The sequence below is a fragment of the Haliotis cracherodii genome, unplaced genomic scaffold (assembly GCF_022045235.1).
Source record: "Haliotis cracherodii isolate W230 unplaced genomic scaffold, xgHalCrac1.p SCAF_12, whole genome shotgun sequence".
NCBI lineage: Eukaryota > Metazoa > Mollusca > Gastropoda > Lepetellida > Haliotidae > Haliotis > Haliotis cracherodii.
Window position 1 is genome coordinate 34,556,008 of NW_027266267.1, and position 22,817 is coordinate 34,578,824.

Here is a 22,817-nt window from a genome sequence, read left to right on the forward strand (position 1 = left end):
ACACCCCCCTCCACCCCCACCCCCCCCACCCCCACACCCGCATCCCCAATGACATCCTTGTTGTTAGCGACCGCATGGAATTCTCCGATCAGCGAGTTCAGTTGTCAGATCTTTGTTTTGAGAGAGCTACAAAGATCAATTTCAAATATCAAAAGCTCCAGCAAAGTGCAAAATGCTTATGATGGTTTCGTCTACAAAGGACGTGTATCGATCTGGACTAAGATGCAAAGTTCGACTATAATTAACGAGTAACAACGCTTTGCAACAGTTTGTTCCCTTAGCGTATTTGTTTGTTTTTTTGTGTTGAAAGGAAAATATTTCTTATTCTGTTATTGATTTCTGAACGACAGTAATGAGAGTTTTGTTTACTGTTTACCAAATTGAAGTTGCTGACATCGAGTGAAGGGAAAATGTCTACCACGAAATAATGTTCCAATAGAGTCATAAGAGATGTAGCTTTCCAATTCGATGAATTAACGAGTTCAGCTGTAGTTCACATAAAGGACGATCTGATAAGCGAAACCCACGGTCAGCGGATCCTGGCACGTCCAAGGGGCTCCAATAGCACATTGGAGGAGAGCCTGAAGTGACGCAGGTCTTAAATGTTAAGCACTTTGGTGAGAAAGACGAGCACATGTATGATGCTGACAAACATAGAAACACAATCAGGGCAATCCGGTGAAACAGGCCCAATTGAATCTCTTACAATTCACACTTGCGTGAATTGAGCCAATGCCTATGTCACTCTCCTCGGCTCGGCCCAAAACACCCTCTAAAGGCTCAGGTGACTCACCTCTGCTCGGCCCAAAACACTTTCTCACGTCTCAGATTACTCCCCCCCCCCCCCCCCCCCCCCCCCTGCTCGGCCCAAAACAACTTCTCATGGCTCAGATTACTCCCCCCTGCTCGGCCCAAAACACCTTCTCATGGCCCAGATTACTCCCCCCTGCTCGGCCCAAAACACCCTCTAAAGCCTCCGGTCAGTCCCCCCTGCTCGGCCCAAAACACCCTCTCATGGCTCAGGTCACTCCCCTCTGATCGGCCCAAAACACCCTCTCATGGCTCAGGTCACTCCCCTCTGATCGGCCCAAAACACCCTCTCATGGCTCAGATTATTCCCCCCTCCCCCTGCTCGGCCCAAAACACCCTCTAAAGGCTCAGGTTACTCCCCTCTGATCGGCCCAAAACACCTTCTCAAAGCTCAGATTATTCCCCTTTGCTCGGCCCAAAACACCTTCTCAAGGCTCAGATTACTCCCCGTTGGGCTCAGATCCCGCCTACAGTTTTACAGTATTCGGCTTCTCTGTTCAGTTTTGGAATACAGTCCTGAAGCCATCAAATATTCATGTGACCTCCGTCTTTTGTGAAAAGGGATTAGGTGATTGTCGTCATGCATTAGTATTTGGAGACAGCAAGTAGGTATGCATGAAACGTTCCGTATATATAAGTTTTAAATTGATGAGTGACATCAATCGCTTGCTGCAATTCTGAATTGGTTGATACATGTAGTTTTACCCTGAAAAGGTTCAGTTCTGGCAAACAAGAAGATATAATTATTGAACACTCTGTTTCACCAACACCGGCAGCGTCTGTTGTTTCCATCTTCTGTTGATCCGCGTTTCACTATAGTGTGTAGTCATCTAAAGAACATCTTCATCCTGTATTGCATTTTGTTTTAAAATAAACGGGAAGAAATTCGTATTCAGTATCTATATCGGCCACAACTTCAAAAATACAATTTCTACGGTATCTCCCAGTTAACTGCAACTAACATAATATTAGTCATGAATAGAGACAAATGTATCAATGCAATAAGATGTTATGTAATTATTTGGGTTTTTTTATAAACTTGATCGTGCATATCGGCATTGTAAATACTGAACTGCAATAACAACTGTTATTTTTACATCGCAATTGTCCAAATTTACCATGAGAATGTCATAATGTGATGCTTAAACAAATTAACAGAATAACAGGACAAATAGAAACGGGGGGAAACGGCTTTTGCTAAGATAAAAAGAAACAGGAAAAGAAGTAAAACTTTTAAATTTTGATATCAATTTAAATCTAAAATGAATTGCATATCGTAAATGTAGCACCACTAGCACCCTGATGTATGTTCATCCGCGGGAAATGAACATCAGTAGAAGACACAGTATGGTGACAAGAAGCGAAAATACAACCAAAATGATACTGGATGGTTTCATGTAGATCTATAACTGGCTCACTCGTTGTTTACAAACGTTTACTGTTTTAGATAATTTTTTGTAAAAATCGAACTTTTCTTACTTCGTTTCAGCAGTACCAACCTCTAATACGATTAGTACAGACAAAATTGAGATTTCTCTTATGTTTTTTCGTCAGTTTGTAAAGAATAGGCACATAAATTTGTGATGATACTCATCCTCGATGTCGTTACTTCATGTACGAGGACCGCCTCCGTGGTCTAGTGGTAGAGCGTCCGCCCGGAGAACGGAAGGTCCGGGGTTCGATCCCCGACCGCGTCATACCAAAAGACGTTCAAAGGTGGTACTTGTTGTTACCCTGTCTGGCGCTCGACATTAAGGGGCTGGTCGACTCGGAGTCAGTATACTGTGTCTGAGTGGGGTATTCATGTTAAACTGCGGCATGGTATCTCCGTGAGCCATCACTATAAATCGGCATCAGTCCGGACTAGAACAAGCAGCCACACAAACACACACACGTACATGCACGTCGCTATATAAGTGCAATAATCTTGGACGCGACCTTAAACCCCATTTCACCTCACCTCACAAGTTCATGTACGAGGTCTATATTAACGTGTATTGGTTTGAGAAATGAAGGACATTACATTTTATTTCACATAGGGTTAGAGATAACCGAGAAAAATCGATCGTATATGCATTGTGTGAATTATCACTTGTGACGTTAGATGTAACGTCACACCAGAAACGACGTCATAGGTAAAGATTATTGACGTAATTCGACAATTGTGGTTTTCTAAGACGGCCGTCGTGACCAGTGCATTTTCCTGAAGGGGAACTCAAAAGGATTAAGAAATATTGGATGAAAGGAAAAGTATTATACTCGCATGTGTGTGCCACTGATTTGACGAAACTCGCTCTCGCCCGGGACAAACAACAAACCTGACAATCGTTTCGTGAAATCGACCCATGCTCGCATCACAATCTCATTTTTTAATAATAATAAGGTAATAGTTCATGTTCATGGGGTAAGGAAACCGCTGGGTATTTGGAGTAGGGGTGGTGGGGTGTCGAGGCACATACTCGTATGTCATTCAAACATACGCACACCCGACGTCAACCTCATACGCCTCCAATAAAGTTAAAAATATATACAGAAATAATTAATCTTATACGGACATTTGCATGACAAGGGAAGTGATTTGAATTAGGGGGTTGAGTATGGCCTCATACTCCGGGCTTGGAACCTTGATCGGGAGTTTCCGGCGCGCCGAAGTCTGCAAACTCTGGATGACCTGAAATGCAAACTTTCTGACTGTCATTAAACTGTTGACATATCGGCTTGGCATGCTTGGCATATATACATGAAGGTCTCGTGGGTCTCGCTCCAGTTGTAACACAGTTATTAGTACAGTGAGTGAGTGAGTGAGGTTTTACGCCGCTTTTAGCAATATTCCAGCAATATCACGGCGGGGGGTACCACAAATGGGCTTCACACGTGGTACACATGTTGGGAATCGAACCCGGGTCTTCGGCGTGACGAGCGAACGCTTTAACCACAAGGCTACCCGACCGCCCCTCGTTATTAGTACACGATGTGAATACCTATTTCCTGTTTTAGAAAACTTTATGGCTGAATTAAACCAGACTGTCCCGTGGTTAGCCTTCAGTTTATAGTGAAGTAATTAGTACTTCCGTTTTGGACTTTATCACTTCCGTTTTGAAACATATGGCTTCCTGATTTGACAATTTGTAATAGATTTTTTTGTCATGGAAACCGGCAAAATAAAATCATCCGTAATTCCCATCTTGAAGGGATCACGGGTGGACTAGTCGTCTAAGGCGCCGCGATTCGCTGAACAGAGTTGCGTCCCTTGGGCAAGCCAGAAACCTATGATTGTGGGTTCGAATCCCGGTTCGCCCCGATTATGTTTCTAGGTTTGTCAGCACCATACCCGTGCTCTTGGGTTTCACCGAAGTGGTAAACGTCTCAGACCTGCACCACTTCGGGCTTTCCTCCCACATTAAGCTGACACGCCGCGTTATAACTGGAATGCTGTTTAAAATGGCGTTAAACCCAAGTCACTCACTCACTCATCTTGAACTACCGCTCTTTTCAAAATCTTCATACGGAATCTAGCATGTAGGTTTTATAAAACAACACAAAATCAATCATGTCTACCGAGCGACGTTACTTTTGACATACACAAAAACAAAAAATACCTACGATATTGATATCGGTAAATTTCTGTTGCCATGACGACGTGTATATTTTTTGTCTAGCTGTACACAGCTGTAGCGTTTAGGTATGATAATAACTCATAATGATATATTTTCATCCCGCATCTACTCATTTCCTCATCAGTATACCCACGCCATTTTTGTTCCAGGACAAACATGTACACAGGCTTCAGACTGCATCCGTAGTAACTTCATCTGCTCCTCCGGCCTCTGCGACTGTGACGTTGGATACAGCTACGACGGCACCTCCAACACCTGCGTCATCAGTAACATCATTACCCATTATCCTATCTGTCTAAAACTGATATTATGAAAACAAGATGTTAAAATATCAATGGTCTTGAGATATGAAATACAAAATATTTAGCTCATATGAGTGAGTGTGTGAGTGAGTAAGTGAGTGAGTGAATATGGTTTTGCGCCGCTTTTAGCAATATTCCAGCAATATCACGGCTGGGGACACCAGAAATGGGTTTCACACATTGTACCCATGTCGGGAATCGAACCCGGGTCTTCGCCGGGACGAGCTAACGCTTTAACCACTAGGCTACCCGACTGCCCCTAGCACATATGAGTAATTGAGATTATAAAGCAAATGGAGCGAATAATCTCTTTATAATATAACGTCACTCTGAAATATGTTTAAGACGTTATTTCACTCACTGAAGTAACTACAGAGACCGCGTATGAATACAATGTGTGAGTGAACCGCCCTGTTTGTCATAAAGTGCCGAATGGTTTGGAGTTACATGTGTATACAGAAACATCAGCACATCGAGAAGCATCCGATAAACGTTACGGGAGACGTGACACGACAGTTTATTGGGCAAGTTTTGCACTGCGTCGATGCAAGGTAGATCCTGCTGAGGTACCTCTTCTGCATGTTTATGTGGTCGTGATGATGGATAGAGATCAGGGTGGCGTTGTACAAAGCGATCTTAGCGCTAAGGTGATCGTAACTCCCATACCTTAACATAGACTTACGACAGTCATAGGGCTAAGGTTCTTTTGTACAACGGCGCCCTGGCTTCCTTTGTGCAAAACAACCTTAGCGCTACGACTGTCGTAAGTCTAAGTTAAGGTATGGAGTTTACGATCACCTTAGCGCTAAGAACGATTTGTACAACGCCACCCTGTCACAGAGCTAAGGGTTATACCATAGTGTTTTCAAAATTCATAGATTCCGTATGGCGACTACAACGATCGGGTGGTCTTGTTTGGTGACTTTTTTTTATATTTTCTTTTTTAATATTTTTATTTCAATTCAGTAGACATAAATTTAACATTGGTACATGAGGTATATCATTGTAGCAATTCATAGAATCTCAAAACATGATCAGATATGGGTATGTACATATATTGGATTGACTGATAAAGTATATTAAGTAGGGTAATAATATCCTTCCATTTTCTGTCGAATTTATTAATACTACTATTTTTTATTGCGATATTTTTTTCTTTATGCTTGCCTGGGGAATGTATTTTTTTGCAAGAAGAATTATATGATTGTGTCGTTTGTAACAAAAACACTTATCCAGAATGGTTATTTGAATATAATATGCAAGTTTCGAGTTAAGGTACATTTCAAATTCTAACCAAAATTCCTTTCCAAAAACGCATTCTACATACACATGATAAACGTTTTCAGATTCAGCGACACAAAAAGAGCACATATAATCATCCAATAACTGATCGGATGGTGTTGTTTGGTGGCTTGGTTGATTGCCTGTCTAACAAGGCGACTATATGGATCTGATGGTTTTGTTTGGTGATTTGGTTGATATCCTGTCTAACAAGGCGACTATATGGATCTGATGGTTTTGTTTGGTGACTTGGTTGATTGCCTGTCTAACAAGGCGACTATATGGATCTGATGGTTTTGTTTGGTGATTTGGTTGATTGCCTGTCTAACAAGGCGACTATATGGATCTGATGGTTTTGTTTGGTGACTTGGTTGATTGCCTGTCTAACAAGGCGACTATATGGATCTGATGGTGTTGTTTGGTGACTTGGTTGATTGCCTCTCTAACAAGGCAACTATAAGAATCGGATGGTGTTGTGTGGTGCCTTGGTTAATTGCCTGTCTAACAAGGTGACTATAAGAATCGGATGGTGTTGTTTGGTGACTTGGTTGATTGCTTGTCTAATATGGCGGCCACATGGATCGGGTGATGTTGTTTGGTGACATGGTTAATTGCATGTCTAACAAGGCGATTATATGGATCGGATGGTGTTGTTTGGTGACTTGGTTGATTGCCTGTCGAACAAGGCGACTATATTGATCGGATGGTGTTGTTTGGTGACATGGTTGATTGCCTGTCTGACAAGGCGACTATGAGTAACAGGTGGTCTTGCTGATCGCACCCCACCGAAGTAGGATTATCTGACTCGATTCCCTACATTTAGAAACATTATTATACGAAAGGAATAAACTGACTCAGGCTTAACAAAGTAGCGGTCGTCCTAAAAACACCTTTGGAATAAAAATTATTCAGCTGAGGCAGTGACCGAAATAATACTGTTACCAAACTGCTCACCAAACTGTATTCGATTTTCGACGCTATCTCGTGAAAGAGTGTGTGCATTATGGACAGGACAAACTAGTAAAGGCATGCGGGGCGAACAATGCCACAGAGATAGGATAACACGCCTCAGCCAAGTCACTGCTTGGCCACCCGATCTCTCTCCGGCAATTGTGACAATAATGGGGTACTAGGTACCCCCGGGATTTCCAACGGATGACTTTACCCCTTAAATATGCATAAGATTGTGGTTTGTTTTGACGCTGTTTTAAACATTATCCCGGAAATCGCTGCGTGTCAGCCGGCTGTGTTAGAAAAGCCCACGTTTACTCCTCAGATTAAACAACGACTACTGGCGGGAGTCTCCGACGTGATATTCCTGGATTTTTGCTAAAAGCGTCGTAAAACTATACTCACTCATTGCTGTATGTTCTTTTTCAGGGTGCGACAACTACGGCAGCGAGTTCAGCCATCAATCAACCACCTACTGCATATCCGGCTACAATAACGCAATTTACGACGTCAACACCTTCACCGAATGCAGACAGTACTGCTTGACCACCTCCTCCTTCACCTGCAGGACCTTCGAACTCTGGAACGGCGCGTGTTACCTTTCATCAGCTGTTAAAACCGAAGTTCCGGACTCGAAATGGGCCCCGTGGACCGGGTGCAAATATTACCAGCGTCAGTGTGCTTAGTGTGCCCAAGGACGAGATCACTCACAGACTCACACGTACCTTATTCTGTTTGATTCATACAATGTAAATTCCAAATGGAACAGTGAGTGAGTGAGTTGGGTTTAACGCTACTTTTAACAGTATTCCAGTTATATTACGGCGTGTCAGCTTAATGTGGGAGGAAAGCCCGAAGTGATGCAGGTCTCAGACTTTTATCATTTCGGTGAAACCCACGAGCACAGGTATGGTGCTGACAAACCTAGAAACATAATCGGGGCGAACCGGGATTCGAACCCACAATCATAGGTTTGTGACTTGCCCAAGGGACTCAACTCTGCACAGCGAATCACGGCGCCTTAGACGACTGGGCCACCCATGCCGTCAAATGGAAACAGAGTTGCGTCCCTTTGGTACGCCAAAAACTAGGTTTGCCACCCTCCCTGGTGGGATGATGAACTGGAATTGATAAGACATGACAAATACAAAGCCCTGGGAACTCACATATACATCATGGGGAAAACCTTTCACTTTTCAGTCACTTAAGATCAATGTTTATAAATGATTTTGGTAGAGAGAAAAACTCTCGAAGCACAGAGAGAAAAACTGATAGCTGCCAGTGTCAACCCAAAGTTGTTCTGGAAACTGCTCAAGGCTAGTTAACCATTATATGCAGTTTCTTAATCAATTAATACTGAGCAATGGACTAACCATTTTATGTCTCTTCTTTTCTTGCACATGATAGCAGTATCCCTGACAATAATGAGCTAACAATTAACATTCCTATTCTAACACAAGAAATATCAAGTCACATAAACCAGCTTGAGAATAATACATCCCCTGGGTTTGATGGTATTGCTGCCGAATTTCTTAAGTCTTCAGAAAAACAAATAACACCAATTTTATTTATTATATTTAACAAAATCTTTGCGAGTGGTAACTTTCCAGATGTGTGGGGAAAAAGTATACAGTTATAGACGTATATCACTCATTGATACCATATGCAAAGTGTTTACATCTATTCTTAATGCTAGACTACAGAGGTGGTGTGATGATAACAATATCATTGATGAATCTTTTAAGCTGGATTTAGACCCAACTATTCCACGACAGATCACATATTTTCATAACAGGCCATTATCCAAAAGTATGCCTGTAAAAAGAAAGGAAGGTTTAACTGTTTATTTGTAGATTTCTCAAAAGCGTTTGATAATGTTGATCACAATATACTGTCACAGAGTTTGGCTGATATTGGTGTCTGTGGAAATTGTTTGTCTATTATTACATCAATGTATGATAAACTGTGTGCCTGTGTTAGAACACCTGCTGCGTTATCCAAATACTTTAAGTGTAATATAGGTACCCGTCAAGGATGCATCCTCAGCCCACAGATGTTATTGATATTTATAAATAAACTTGTAAATTTTATGGAAAATTATGGAGGACAAACCATCTTTATTACTAAAGACTGTCCAGCAATATAAACACTAATGTTTGTTGATGACGTGTCATCTTTTGTTGATACACCTTTTGATTTACCAGAGAAGACCAATGCCTTGGAACATTTTTGCAATACCTGGGTATGAAGTAACTAAAGTTATGGTATTCAGAAATTGCGGACCCCTAAGGCATTATGAAAAATGGAAAGTTAATAGTTTATATATTGAAACATAGTCGTTTTATAGATATCTGGGTATTGTGTTCTCGCCCAAACTTGTTTGGATTAAGGCAGTAAATACTCTTGCTGCACAGAGTAACAAGGCCATTATGACATTATATAAATATCAAAAGAAAGTTGGTAGTATACCCGGTCAAGATTTATTCAAGATGTTTGATGCTATGACTGCTTATTGTCTGTTACGATGCAGAAGTAAGGGGCATCTCATATTATAAAAGTATTGAAGATCTACAGAACAAAATGTGTAAATGGTTTCTAAATACAGGTAAAACAACAAACAATGCTATGGTTTCAGGAGAGTGTGGCAGAGTCCCTCTCTAAGTTGTGTGTACCACAAGGGCCATCAAGTCTTGATGCAGGCTACTGCGTTTGGACGAGCATAGACTGCCTCGCCAATGCTATTTAATGCTCAAATCACTGGACCACTCTGGTCGCACCACATGGGCTACTCACATTAAGAATATTTTTTTTAAATGAGGATTTGGATATGTATGGTTAACACAAGAGGTTGGCAATGTGAAGATTATTCATCTATATTCATCTTTTTATGCAAATATTTTCTGATAACCGTCTACAATCATGGTATAGTTCTGTCAATAGTATATCTGGTACCTTTTATTGTAAACATTTTAAATCCCTGTTAAATGTAGAAAAATATCTTACACTCCGTATACCAGTACATCTGAGAATATGTATGACTCGTTTCGGATGTAGCAGGTTTAAACATGAAGTTGATTTGGAGAGATACACCAATGTCTCACACACTGAAGATTATGTAAATATTGTATAGAAAATGGTAGATCTTTTAGTGAAGAAGGATTTCATGTTTTGCTTGTATGTGAGCGTTATTCAGCACTAAGAAGTATGTATCTTAAACAGTATATGAAGTCTATAACTTTTACAGAAATTATTTCTTCAAAAAAACTTTGATGTTGAATATAACACATGTTTATAGTTATATAAAGTCCAACGGCTAAGGGAAACTTAAATCGATTACTTCATTGTCATGCGTAGTTCATGCAATCAAACATTGTCTGTGTTATGAGCCTAATGACTTTCTTCTGAATAAACTGTCTGTCTGTGTGTTTCACCGAAGTGGAAACGTCTGAGACCTGCATCACCTCGGGCTTTCCTCCGACATTAAGCTGACGAGCCGTGATATAACTACAATGCTGTTAAAAGCGGCGTTAAACCCAACTCACTTAACACACACCTTTTTTTTATATTGAGAGCAGACGCGTTAACCTACTATCATACACAATATCCATGACAACCATGGTAATACAACGTAGTCACATCGTCAACAATGGAAAGTTTTAGACTCTTGCTACCTAAACAACATTTAACAGCATGTCACAAGGTAATTAAACCAAGCATGTGTCACGTCGTTTCTCTGTTAAGACATGCCTAGGCGGTCGGTAAAATTAATTGATTTTGTCCCTCCACCACGATCAGCTAATGGAAAACCTGTATTACTAGAAAACGGCCCGCATTTTCCCTAACGACAGTCTGCTGCCTGTTTTGTTCTAATGAGGCGTCATTGACGTCACGTTTCTTATTTGTTCTATTATTATGTTCTATGTTGCTACATGTCAATGGGAGTTTTTTCTATGCTACTGCCTGTTTTTTTACTGTTGTGGGATTAAATACAAATCCATGCCATCCTAGCTATGATAAAGGTAACGTTATTTTTCAGGGCATTATTATTTGCAGAAACCATCAGACCTTGCAACTACCACTCTTCGTCGCCTTCTGCAAATGATAATGCCCCGATAGAATACGTCACCTTATCTGCAAAAAACAAACAAACGCAAAAGTGATTTCAGAGTTATGTTAATATATTATATATAAAATCAACAGGTGGTGATCGAGTGTTCAAACGTGGCACACATCATTGTCATTGACCAACATGGAACAGTAGATGTTCAAGGTGAAGGTTATCCGTTCTCAATATCTTGTATGGCCGCCATTAATAAAACTGACTGGCATCGTCGTCCTATAGAAGCAATCAGATCCCGAATTGTGGCCAAGGGAATGTTCGCAGTCGTTGATCCAGTGCATCCCACAACTTCGACTGAGTTTAAATCTTGAGACCTAGAGGACCATGGCAGGAACTAGATGTTGTGATTCCTGACAAAGGCTGTTGTCAGTCTTGCCGTGTGATGTCGGGCGTTGTCTTTTGGGAAAAGACATTCGCTTGTTGCATAATGGAAAGGACGTTTGGTCGAAGAATTTCTTCCGGGTGACGTTGTGTCGTTAATTTCCAAGAACTTGCACCAAGTCTGTTCTACTAGTGTAGGAGATGGACACCCACATCAGCACGCTACCACCAACAACTTGGTCCACTTCCTGCGTGCAGTTTCGTGCATAACGTCCCCACCGACGCCTGTAAGCACGGCGTCTACCATCCGCACGGCGAATGCGACTAAAACAATCTTTCTTCAGTTGTGATCATACTCTGCGAACTTGACACCATTGACAACCAAGCTGACGATGCATGTCCGTCAAAATGACACATCGAACTGTTCGTCTAGAGTGAATACCTTCAGTGAGTGAACGGTTCCTCACATCCTACGCAATCCTAGCATTACCGAAGTCGTAGAAGTAGCCGTGGTGGTTCTTTCACGTAAGTGACGTAGCCGCAACTATGAATTTGCCCTGTGTTCTATTAATGATACGTGGTCGACCGGATCTGGGAAGCTCACGTGTTGTCCCGTGTGTCCGATAACGATTCCACGGTCTTGTAATGGTGCTTGAGGCTACGTGGAAAAACATGGCTACAGCCTATGTCGTTGTTGCGTTGGGCTTTCGTCAGTCGTGGCATGTGTGTGCAGTTCACTTGCTGCAAGATTGTGATGGCATGCAATTGAAAACCCAACGTTTTTATAGCCCAACAGGTAATGTTGCACGTGCATGTCATGCTGGTATGTTTCGGCGCCAGGCTCTCACGTGGTTGTGTGATTTTTCAACCTTTTAACAAAAATTTTGCAGTACCTAATTCTTTCCACACAAATCCATCCCAATACATGTTGAAATGACAAATCCATTTTTGGTATTAATTTTGTATGGACGACGGCAACATTCTTCCTACTACTTTTCCGTTTCTTTGTCTGAAGAGTATAGTTGTTTCAATATTGAAGACGGTTCTATCTGATTTAACGAAAACTCATGACATCACTCTTATTGATGGAGGGTAAGTATCAAAAACGCCTTTTTCAGCCCTGATTAAGAATCTCAGATATTGACATGAGCGATAAGAGAAGACTAGATGTCGAGTTGTGTGAATATCATTTTTAATTTTAAAAATTGTCAGCTCTGCCATGAAAAACGACTTACAATATGTAAATTTATGGGAAACCGGAGACGTTGCCATTAGTGTTCATGTGACGGAATCCACATTAACGTTTATCTATTGTTATTTTTTATTATTTATCATTATTATATATTATATGTTACCATTACAACAACATAGGAAATGTGTGTGTGTGCATCTACAAGCCTCTGTCTCGTACCGGTCAGATTTTAACAAACAACTGGTCAAGGTCTAGCCGCACTGTGTGATGGCGGCCTTAAAATAAGAAAATCAAGGAAATGGTTATTCGATGGTGTTCCAGTTTTATAAGGTATCATAGTTGTTTTTTAGCTCTGGAAAGTGTTTTGGCGTCTGTTTGGAGCATAGTACCCTCTTGATAACGTTTATAATTTTTCGATCAAATCCAATTTTCAAGTGTTTACTTTCTTGGGCAGTTGAGTTCGAGCCCTTGATTGTTCCTACTTCTTGTTGACATAGTATATCTTACATGGAATATTTCAAATATATTGAATATATCATACATATATTGTATATCTCACATACTGTATGTCTCACATGGTTTGTATATATAGCATATTCTGTTATCTCAAATAGATTGCATATATAAAATATATTGTTTTTCTCATATATTTTGTATATCTCACATATATTGTATATGTCACATATTATGAATATATCATATATATTGCATATATTGTATATGTCACATATAGTGTATGTCTCACATAGTTTGTATGTCTAACATATTCTGTATATCTCACACATATGCATATCTCACTTATACTGAATATCTCTCACACCTTGTATGTCTCAACTATTTTGTATATCACAGTATGCTTTACTTCAGATTCCGGGGTAGAATAGGTCTTCAGCAACCCATGCTTGCCGTAAAAGGCGACTATGCTTGTCGTAAAAGGCGACTAACGGGATCAGGTGGTCAGGCTCGCTGACTTGGTTGATGCATGCCATCGATCCCAATTGCGTGGATCGAAGCACATGTTGACAATCACTGGATTGTCTGTTCCAGACTCGATTATTTACAGACCGCCGTCATAAAGCTGAAATATTGCTGAGTGCGGCGTTAAACAACAACCAAGCAACCAACTACTTCAATTTGTCATTTGTAGCAGATGTTTCAATAGATTCATACATATTCACATTGTCTTAAATTTGACTTGATTGCATAAATCGATCGTGCACGGACTTTTGATTAGATATTGATTCAGAAATCGTTTGATGAAGCTGCAAGGTATTGTCATGTGATGAATATAAAGCATCTCGTGTCACGCATCTTTGCTCAACTCCGTCTTCTTCTCATGTACGAACGTAAGTACCTGACTGCCTGTTAGTTCTTGTGTCCAGGGGCGGTCGGGTAGCTTGGTGGTTAAAGCGTTCGCTCGTCACGCCGGAGACCCGGGTTCGATTTCCGACATGGGTACAATGAGTGAAGCCCATTTCTGATGTCCCCCGCCGTGATATTGCTGGAATATTAAAGCGGCGTAAAACCATACTAACTCACTCTTGTAAACGTTGGTGTAAACATTCCAGTAATCTGCTGTAGGAATGTGATCTGAACAGCAAAATACACGGTTCTTTACAACTATTAAGATTAGCATAATCATTTTTTATTCAGTGGCCGTGTTCTTATTTTAAACTCTTTTTTACAGAAGCACATCTATCAAATCTCCTTTCTTTGACGATTGATTTGATGGCGGTATGTAATTAGGCTGAAAATGGTTTTATTACACTTAACATACCCGATGTCATCAATGTCATGAATGCGTTCTTGAAAGTATGTTAAATGTTTACAGATTGTATATATAATGTATATACAAATGCCCTAAGAAATACACATGGAGAGTGACGTTTTTAATGCATTTTGTTATTTTTTTATACTGGAATTTGTGGAAAGGATCATTTTGTAACTCCATTGGTTACATCCATTGTTTACTTTAATTTATTGTTGACCTCAGTTGTTTACTCCGTTGTTTATTCCATTGCCTACTTCACTTGTTTACCTACATTGTTTACCTCCAAGGTTTACCCCCAATATCTACCAACAGACAAAATGGCCAGCTTCGTGTCTGTCTGTGTGTCGGCGTATTGGTGAAAAGCTGAAAAATTTCAAAAAACAGCTGAAAAGGGAGAGGTAAGCATGCAGGATTTAGAAAGAAACAAATGATCTGGAATCATACAATGTTTTTGTCTTTGGTGTGTTAAAATGTTTTCACCTGTGCTGGTCTAAAGAGGTGACCAAATAGGTTCGGGTGGCCAGACTAGGTGATTTAATGTTAATGTACCCCAACCACGTGAAAACAATATCAATCACTGGATTTTCTGGTCCAGACTAGATTATTTACAAACCGCTGTCGTATAGCTGAATATTGCTGAGTGGAATGCTGAAAAACACAGACAAAGTTACATTTTCATATGACTTTGAATAAATAATGTCCTCTTGAATGTAATCTCAGCATTGTATGATTTAAGTTTCGGGGTAAAATAGGTCTTCAGCAACTCATGCTTGCTGTAAAAGGCGACTATGCTTGTCGTAAGATGCGACTAAGGGGATCGGGTCCTCACTCTCGCTGACTTGGTTGATACATCGTATCTCAATTGCGTGGATCGATGCTCATGATGTCAATCACTGGGTGGTCTCGTCCAGACTCGATTATTTACAGACCGCCGTCATATAGCTGGAATATTACTGAGTACGGCGTTAAACAACAAACAAACAAACAAACAAAAAACAATCGCCTAATTTGTTTGACGTTTAGATCTATGCATAAGTATCCAAAGTGACAAACAACTATCCGCAAGCATGTGTGACAGAAGGGATGACTTCCCATGGTTTTCCAGGTAAACAATTGACTTGCCCTTGCAGGTGTTTGTGACGGGCACCCTCGGTGGGGCAGGATAAGCTTACCTTTTCACGAACACCTGGTATCTTCACTTTTTGATAGTGATTCATAATTTAAACACATGCTCATGATATCGTCGGAATCGTAAAATCGACTGTTTTTGGCAGACATTTCTTATGAATATGTACAGGGTTTTGCCATACTCTTGCGTCCTCACTTGTTTGAGTCGTGTGTGAATCACTGTAAGCAGGGAAAGTCTACACTCTTGTATTATATTTCTAGGAACACAATGTACAGTGTACCGAAAGTTGAGCCCGACTTGGTCAGTGAATCAGATTTTGAGTAGGATTGTAGCAGTAATTGTGCAGCCTGATGTCTCGATATGAATACGTTACAATGTGATACGTTTCTACAGGTCCGGGTTATAATAGGTCCCTAATAACCTAATTGCCGTTGCGCAATGGTTTGTCTGACCCAGACTCGATTATTCACGTGCAGCTTGTAGATGCACATTCGTCACAGCTCGCCCTGTTCCGTAACCTGCAAGAAAACTCGTCTCCCTATCGAGGAATGTTATAAGTGAACAATAATAATTTGAAGTCCCGATGTGTTTCCAATAGCATCTTGAATATATATGATATATTGGAGAAATATATGTGAATCATTAGCTGTGCCCGTTTGGGGTTAGACGGAACTCAGTCGCAAAAATCGTCACGAGAGGGGCACCAGTCGCTATTCACCTTGTCCCTGAATAACGTGTTGGTCGCGAATGCTAGCTGCATTGACTGTTTACGAGTGCACGTTAAGGCGCAAACAAATAAATACCACAGGACGTTTGACTAATGTCAAGCATGGTAGAATTAATTATCATGCAACACAGTTTCAACAGAATATTGGTTTGGTTCTTGGAATGGCTATGGTAATGGTTCTAGGTCTGTCAGCACCAACCCCGTGTTCGTGGTAAACGTCTGAGACCTGCATCACTTAGGGCTTTCCTCTCACATGAAGCTGACACCCCGTGATACAACTGGACTAGTGTGCAAACCGGGGTTAAACCCAACCAACTTATTCACACACTTCAGTAATTGGATTGGCCAAAGAGAAAGCTATTTGTTGTGTTCATGATTTGTTTAAAAATCTTCCTCATCATGATGACGCGATGTAAAGGATAAAAGACGTCCTCGAGATTTTGGTTGAAAATGTAAACAAGAGATGTAGAGAAAGGCTGTTGCTGCCCGAGGAGAAGTGTTTTATCCAACTTCATCAGCTGCCTCCGTGCTACAGTTGGAGAACAGTGGCTTACTATCATAATCAGGTTCGAATCACACTTTTGCAATTTTCATTAAAATCAAACATTTAGGTAGTCCAAAATCAACATTACATGCATATTAAGAGGCTGTTTCGGACAATTTAATAGTAAAGAAGCAGGTCTCACTTGAAAGTGGTGGCTGTCACGCGGTTACTCTGAGATACAAGATAAATTCCATACATCAAATGTATGCTCACAGCTCGACATTATAGGAATGACAAATTCGTCATTTGCAATATTTACATAGTGATAGGAGAAATTATATAAGCATTCACACCTCACCTGTCGGAACAGGTATGTACTCAATTTCTTCAAATATCCCAGGATGGTGCCACTTCTATTTCTGGTGGGAGTTCATTCCAGAGAATTGCTGCGCTAAACCTGAAAGATATCCTGCCAAAAAACTCAGTTTCCTCCAGGGGAGAGTTAGTAGGTGTTTGTCAGCAGATCGCAAGGCTCTTCCTGGACATAACAACATTACCATAGGAAATAATAGCAGGTGTTTTATAAATAACTGAAATTCTGTTCAACGCATGGTTACCAAACCAACTCAGTGACTTAACTAAAATTTACAAATTTACTTGCTGACAAATAATGCCGGATTATATGTGATCTTCAGCGGTCATGTTCTCTGTTCATATGAAATATTACCGATGTGATTTGTATACGTCCCATGTACCGCACGACATATTGATGGAGACAATATTATGACCTGGTTTGTTTTTACATTTCAGCATTTTGAGAATCAGAGGCTCAAGCGTGAGGCCACAATGGAAGGTGGCTAGTATTTAATATGTAGACATTACATAACTGCATTGGATAATGTCAATATATTCTGTATGTATTATCGATTGACAAGTTACTTGACAGTTACTTGGACCTTGGATGTTACAGAATAGAATCCCGAGTTTTCACACGTCCCCAGTACTCAACGAGGTACTTATAAATCAGTTCACTTAAAAAGGGCGTATATACGATACAGAGGACTGACATCCTTGGTTGTATATCGTCGTATGAAGAAGGCATGGCTCATTGCTTTAGGAATTCACTCTGGCCTTTCAAGCTCTCACTCACTCACTCAATAACTCACTCCCTCATACCCACAACACATCGATATATGTTCTATTGTCTTCAATAGAATAAGTTCTAGAAGGAAGTAACTGGCTTTTGAAGCATCTGTACGGTGGCAGACTATATATATGGTTTGAAATCAATTCGTCCAAAACACCCAAACACTACCATGTAACGAGCGTTCTCCTTCAACAGATCGGCTGAGGTTGCTGAAACAAAGGCGTGACGGAGGGCAAATCTCAGATGAAAACTACAACAAGTTGCTCAATCATCTGAAGTGAGTATATACTACAGCGTCACGGAGATGAGTACATCAATGTTAGTGTTGCCTGGCAGTTTACGTAACAGCTTCCTCTTAGAAGGTTACAATATAAGTACAATATCGTGCACTCACAATGAGTCATTATACAAAGTAGAATTGAGAACACGACATGCTTAAAGAGACGGAAGAGAAACCGTGATACCAATACTTCATACAAGTACTTCATAAAACTCCTTCATACAATTACTTCATACAAGTACTTCATACAATTACTTCGTACAAGTACTCCATACAAGCACTTCATATAACTCCTTCATACAATTACTTCATACAATTACTTCGTACAAGTAATCCATACAAGTACTTCATATAACTCCTTCATACAATTACTTCATACAATTACTTCATACAAGTACTTCATACAATTACTTCGTACAAGTACTCCATACAAGTACTTCATATAACTCCTTCATACAATTACTTCATGCAAGCACTTCATATAATTACTTCATACAATTACTTCATACAAGTACTTCATGCAATATCTTTATGAAAATACTTTATTATTTATTGTATTTTATACACATACTTTATAAATTACTTCACCAACTGCTTCATATAAGTACTCCATACAGTTACTTCATACAATTACTTTATACAACTGCTTCATACAATTACTTTATACAACTGCTTCATATAATTACTCCATACAGTTACTTCATACAATTACTTTATACAACTGCTTCATATAATTACTCCATACAGTTACTTCATACAATTACTTTATACAATTGCTTCATACATATACTTTATACAACTGCTTCATATGATTACTTCAAACAATTACTTCATACAATTACTTTATACAATTGCTTCATACAAATACTGTATACAACTGCTTCATATAATTACTTCATACAAGAATTTCATACAAGTACTTCGTAAAAGAACTTTAAGTAAGTATTTCATGCAATTACATTAGGCAATCAAGTCATTAAATTACTTCATACAAGTACTTCATACAAGTGCTTCATGCAAGAACTTCATACGAATACTCGATATAAGTGATTCACACAAGTACGTCATTCAAGGTCTTCATACAATTACCTCATACTATTACTTCGTACTAGTACTTCATACACTTACTTCTGTCAAGTACTTCATACAAGTACTTCTTTTAAGTATTTGATACAAATACTCAATACAGATACTTCATACAATTACCTTGTATTAGTACTTTATACAAGTATTAAATGCAAATGCTTCATACAAGTAGTAATGCAATGCTTTGCCAACAGGAATGTCAAGTTCTTTAGATACTGCATCCGAAGTTACTGACCCATGTCAAAAGGAAACAGTACAATATCAGTTGCCTTCTGTGTTTTGTGGATAGTCGCGTTAGTCAATTTGTGTAATGTTCAACTGTGATATGAGATGCGTGTGAGGCGGTTAACATATTAATATCGATTAAATATCTGGCACCCCGAAGTGACTCGGACAGAACAGGTGCAACCTACTTGTTGCCTGGGGCATACGCTATAACATCTAGCCCAACGTGATTGGTTGCGTAACCGCTGTGGTGTAGCTGCAGTATTGCTGTGACGTACAACAACACACAAGCTGACATCTTACCATTGAACCATGCTGTTTCTCTTCAGGAACATGGAGGGCCAACAATTGATGTCACAGCGCTAGACTGTCTACGCGTCAGTGCACGATGTACCAGAAATAAAAGCAGCATGACTGTGTACAATGTGTCTGCTTGTCATTAATGGTTCACTGAGACAGTATCATGAGCTACGATGAAGTACAGGCCTTTCGCGGCGGAATAAAGAGAGAATATTTAATGGTAATTTAAAGAGTAGACACGGCTGTTCGACACACAGCTTCCTGTAACATAGTATAGGGCTAGATCAGTTGATGACACTTGTTCTCGTAACATCGGATAGGCCTAAATCATTTCGACACACTTGTTCCTGTAACAGCGAGTAGTGCTAAAGCAGTTCCATTCACTGCATCCTGTAACAGATAGTAGAGCCAGAGACGTTAGACAAACAGCTTTCTGTAACATGGGATAGGGCTAGATGATTTCGACAAACGGCTTCCTGTAACATGGGATAGGGCTAGATCAGTTCGACAAACAGCTTCCTGTAACATGGGATAGGGGAGTTACGACCATCTGTGCGCTGCGACTGTCGTAATTCCATGTCAAATTATGGGAGTTACGATCATGTGAGCGCAACGACTGTCGTAATTCCATTTCATATTAGGGGAGTTACGATCATCTGTGCCTTGCGACTGTCGTAATACTATGTCAAAGTATGGGAGCTACGATCATCTGTGCCTTGCGACTGTCGTAATACTATGTCAAAGTATGGGAATTACGATCATCTGTGCGCTGCGACTGTCGTAATTCCATGTCAAATTATGGGAGTAACGATCATCTGTGCGCTACGACTGTCGTAATTCTATGTTAAAGTATGGGAATAACGATCATCTGACCGCTACGATCGCTTTGTGGAAAGGATCCTTGATATCCTCAGCCAAGAATCAGTCTTGTTTGTTATCATCTGATCGCGCTCCTGGGTTTCCACTTCAGCTTTCCTGTCATATTACTGTCAGAAGTCGCGTTGAACGATTTGAGATGAGATTTTACGCCTCTTGAAACATTATTTCATTTATTTCACGGCATGTCAGGTGAATGAGAGGAGAAAGAAATGGCGTAGATCGAGAATCGAGCCCACAAACGGATACATTGTTGACAATCATATGATCATAATTAGCGGATCCTGATGCAGTTTAGACAGAAGATAAAGTTGCAAGTTTTGGAAGACGCACAAAACAATTTTCAGAACATTCAACATGTTGAGTAAACAACATCTTTTGTCAAGACAAATTATTTTTTAACATTTGTTTTTAAATCCAAAACATGGTCAACCCTTAACATTATTACCATCGTTGTCAGTATAAGCATCCCGCCTTCAGACAGAACCTCTTAATACACTGTCTGTCTGGATCCACACTGCATCCTCCAGGGCGTGCGTCAGATCCTTCTCCGGACACGACAGGGGGTCAAAGAAGTCACTGGGTTGTGGATAATCTACAGTGCGGTTGGAACCGTTCTTGTGGACCCGGTTCCATGATCCGTCTGCCTATCTTCCCATCCCCAACCAAAAGTTGATGGTAGTGGTGTCCACTGTCGCAATGATCGGCCAAAGTGAGTGAGTGAGTGAGTGAGTGAGTGAGTGAGTGAATGTTTGGACACACACAGAGTTTTACATAGCAGGCTAATCAATCAAACAAGTAGAGTCCGTAACAATGGAAATGTTGTTGGTACTTTAACTGTGACGTAAATGATGTGAAGGCCAAATTGGAAGAATGATGCACTATACAATTGGGCAAACTCATTGTCACTAGGAAGAACGATCCACAGTACTACTGGGGGCAAACATTGTCAATAGGAAGAACGATCCACAGTACAACTGGGGGCAAATATTGTCACTAGGAAGAACGATCCACAGTACTACTGGACAAAGCCATTGTCACTAGGAAGAACGATCCACAGTACTATTGGGGAAACTCATTGTCACTAGGAAGAACGATCCACAGTACTACTGGGCAAAGTCATTGTCACTAGGAAGAACGATCCACAGTACTACTGGAGGCAAACATTGTCACTAGGAAGAACGATCCACAGTACTACTGGGCAAAGCCATTGTCAATAGGAAGAACGATCCACAGTACTACTGGGGAAACTCATTGTCACAAGGAAGAACGATCCACAGTACTACTGGGCAAAGTCATTGTCACTAGGAAGAACGATCCACAGTACTACTGGAGGCAAACATTGTCACTAGGAAGAACGATCCAAAGTTCTACTGGGCAAAGAATTTGTCACTAGGAAGAACGATCCACAGAAGTACTGGGCAAACATTGTCACTAGGAAGAACGAATGGCAATACCTAGTACAGAAAGTGTTCCGTGGTTAAAAAGTGTCATACAATGTTGCTTTAGTTACAAAGCAAAAATATTTATTAAACATGTTCACACAACATGAATACTGTTAATAAAGATTGGAAATTACAAAGCTTTTCACGTTCCACGAGATCAATTCACAATAAGTACATATTTGTGTCTTTCATATCACAACATCAATACACAATTAGCTTGTAATTGGTTCTTTCTTATTATACGATCAATAAACACTCAGCAAACCATGTTGTCAAGTTTTACATTAAAAGATCAATAAACATTTAGTGTATCATTGTTCCTCTTACATTACAGGTCCAATACACAGGTACCGTTATGTTCACATTGTCTCTTTCACGTTAACGATCACTGAACAATTTAACCAAGCCTAACATTGCTGCTTTTGTTTTCGTCTCATTTTTGTATACTACGTGTGGAACCAAGAATACACTATTTTTGGATTCCTATTTGTTTCTGAATTCATGATAAGTCGGTGCTATTACATACGGTCCAATAGAGTAACGTGTATATTATTTACTGTGTGTAGGCTGGGAAGATAGTGATATTACTGATATCTCCCTCCATAAACTGGTACACCGTGATATAACTAATCAACGAACTGCACGAAACTCACAATAACCAAATTATCCATTTTCTAATGATATAGTACCTTACGTTTTCAAATTATTTAACGCTTAAACTGGTGTTAAATCGAATCACATAAATCGAAAAAC

The 22,817-nt window shown here is 40.1% G+C and overlaps 1 protein-coding gene across 1 annotated transcript in view; it reads left to right on the forward strand.

The window, feature by feature from the left end:
- Nucleotides 1-7,647, forward strand: part of LOC139458376 (protein kinase C-binding protein NELL2a-like) — a 30,616-nt gene extending 22,969 nt beyond the window's left edge. Inside the window, exons 7-8 of the mRNA XM_071239783.1 lie at nucleotides 4,577-4,693; nucleotides 7,391-7,647. Coding sequence (XP_071095884.1) covers nucleotides 4,577-4,693; nucleotides 7,391-7,647 — 374 coding nt within the window. The remainder of the gene's footprint in view (nucleotides 1-4,576; nucleotides 4,694-7,390) is intronic.
- Nucleotides 7,648-22,817: the final 15,170 nt, after the last annotated feature.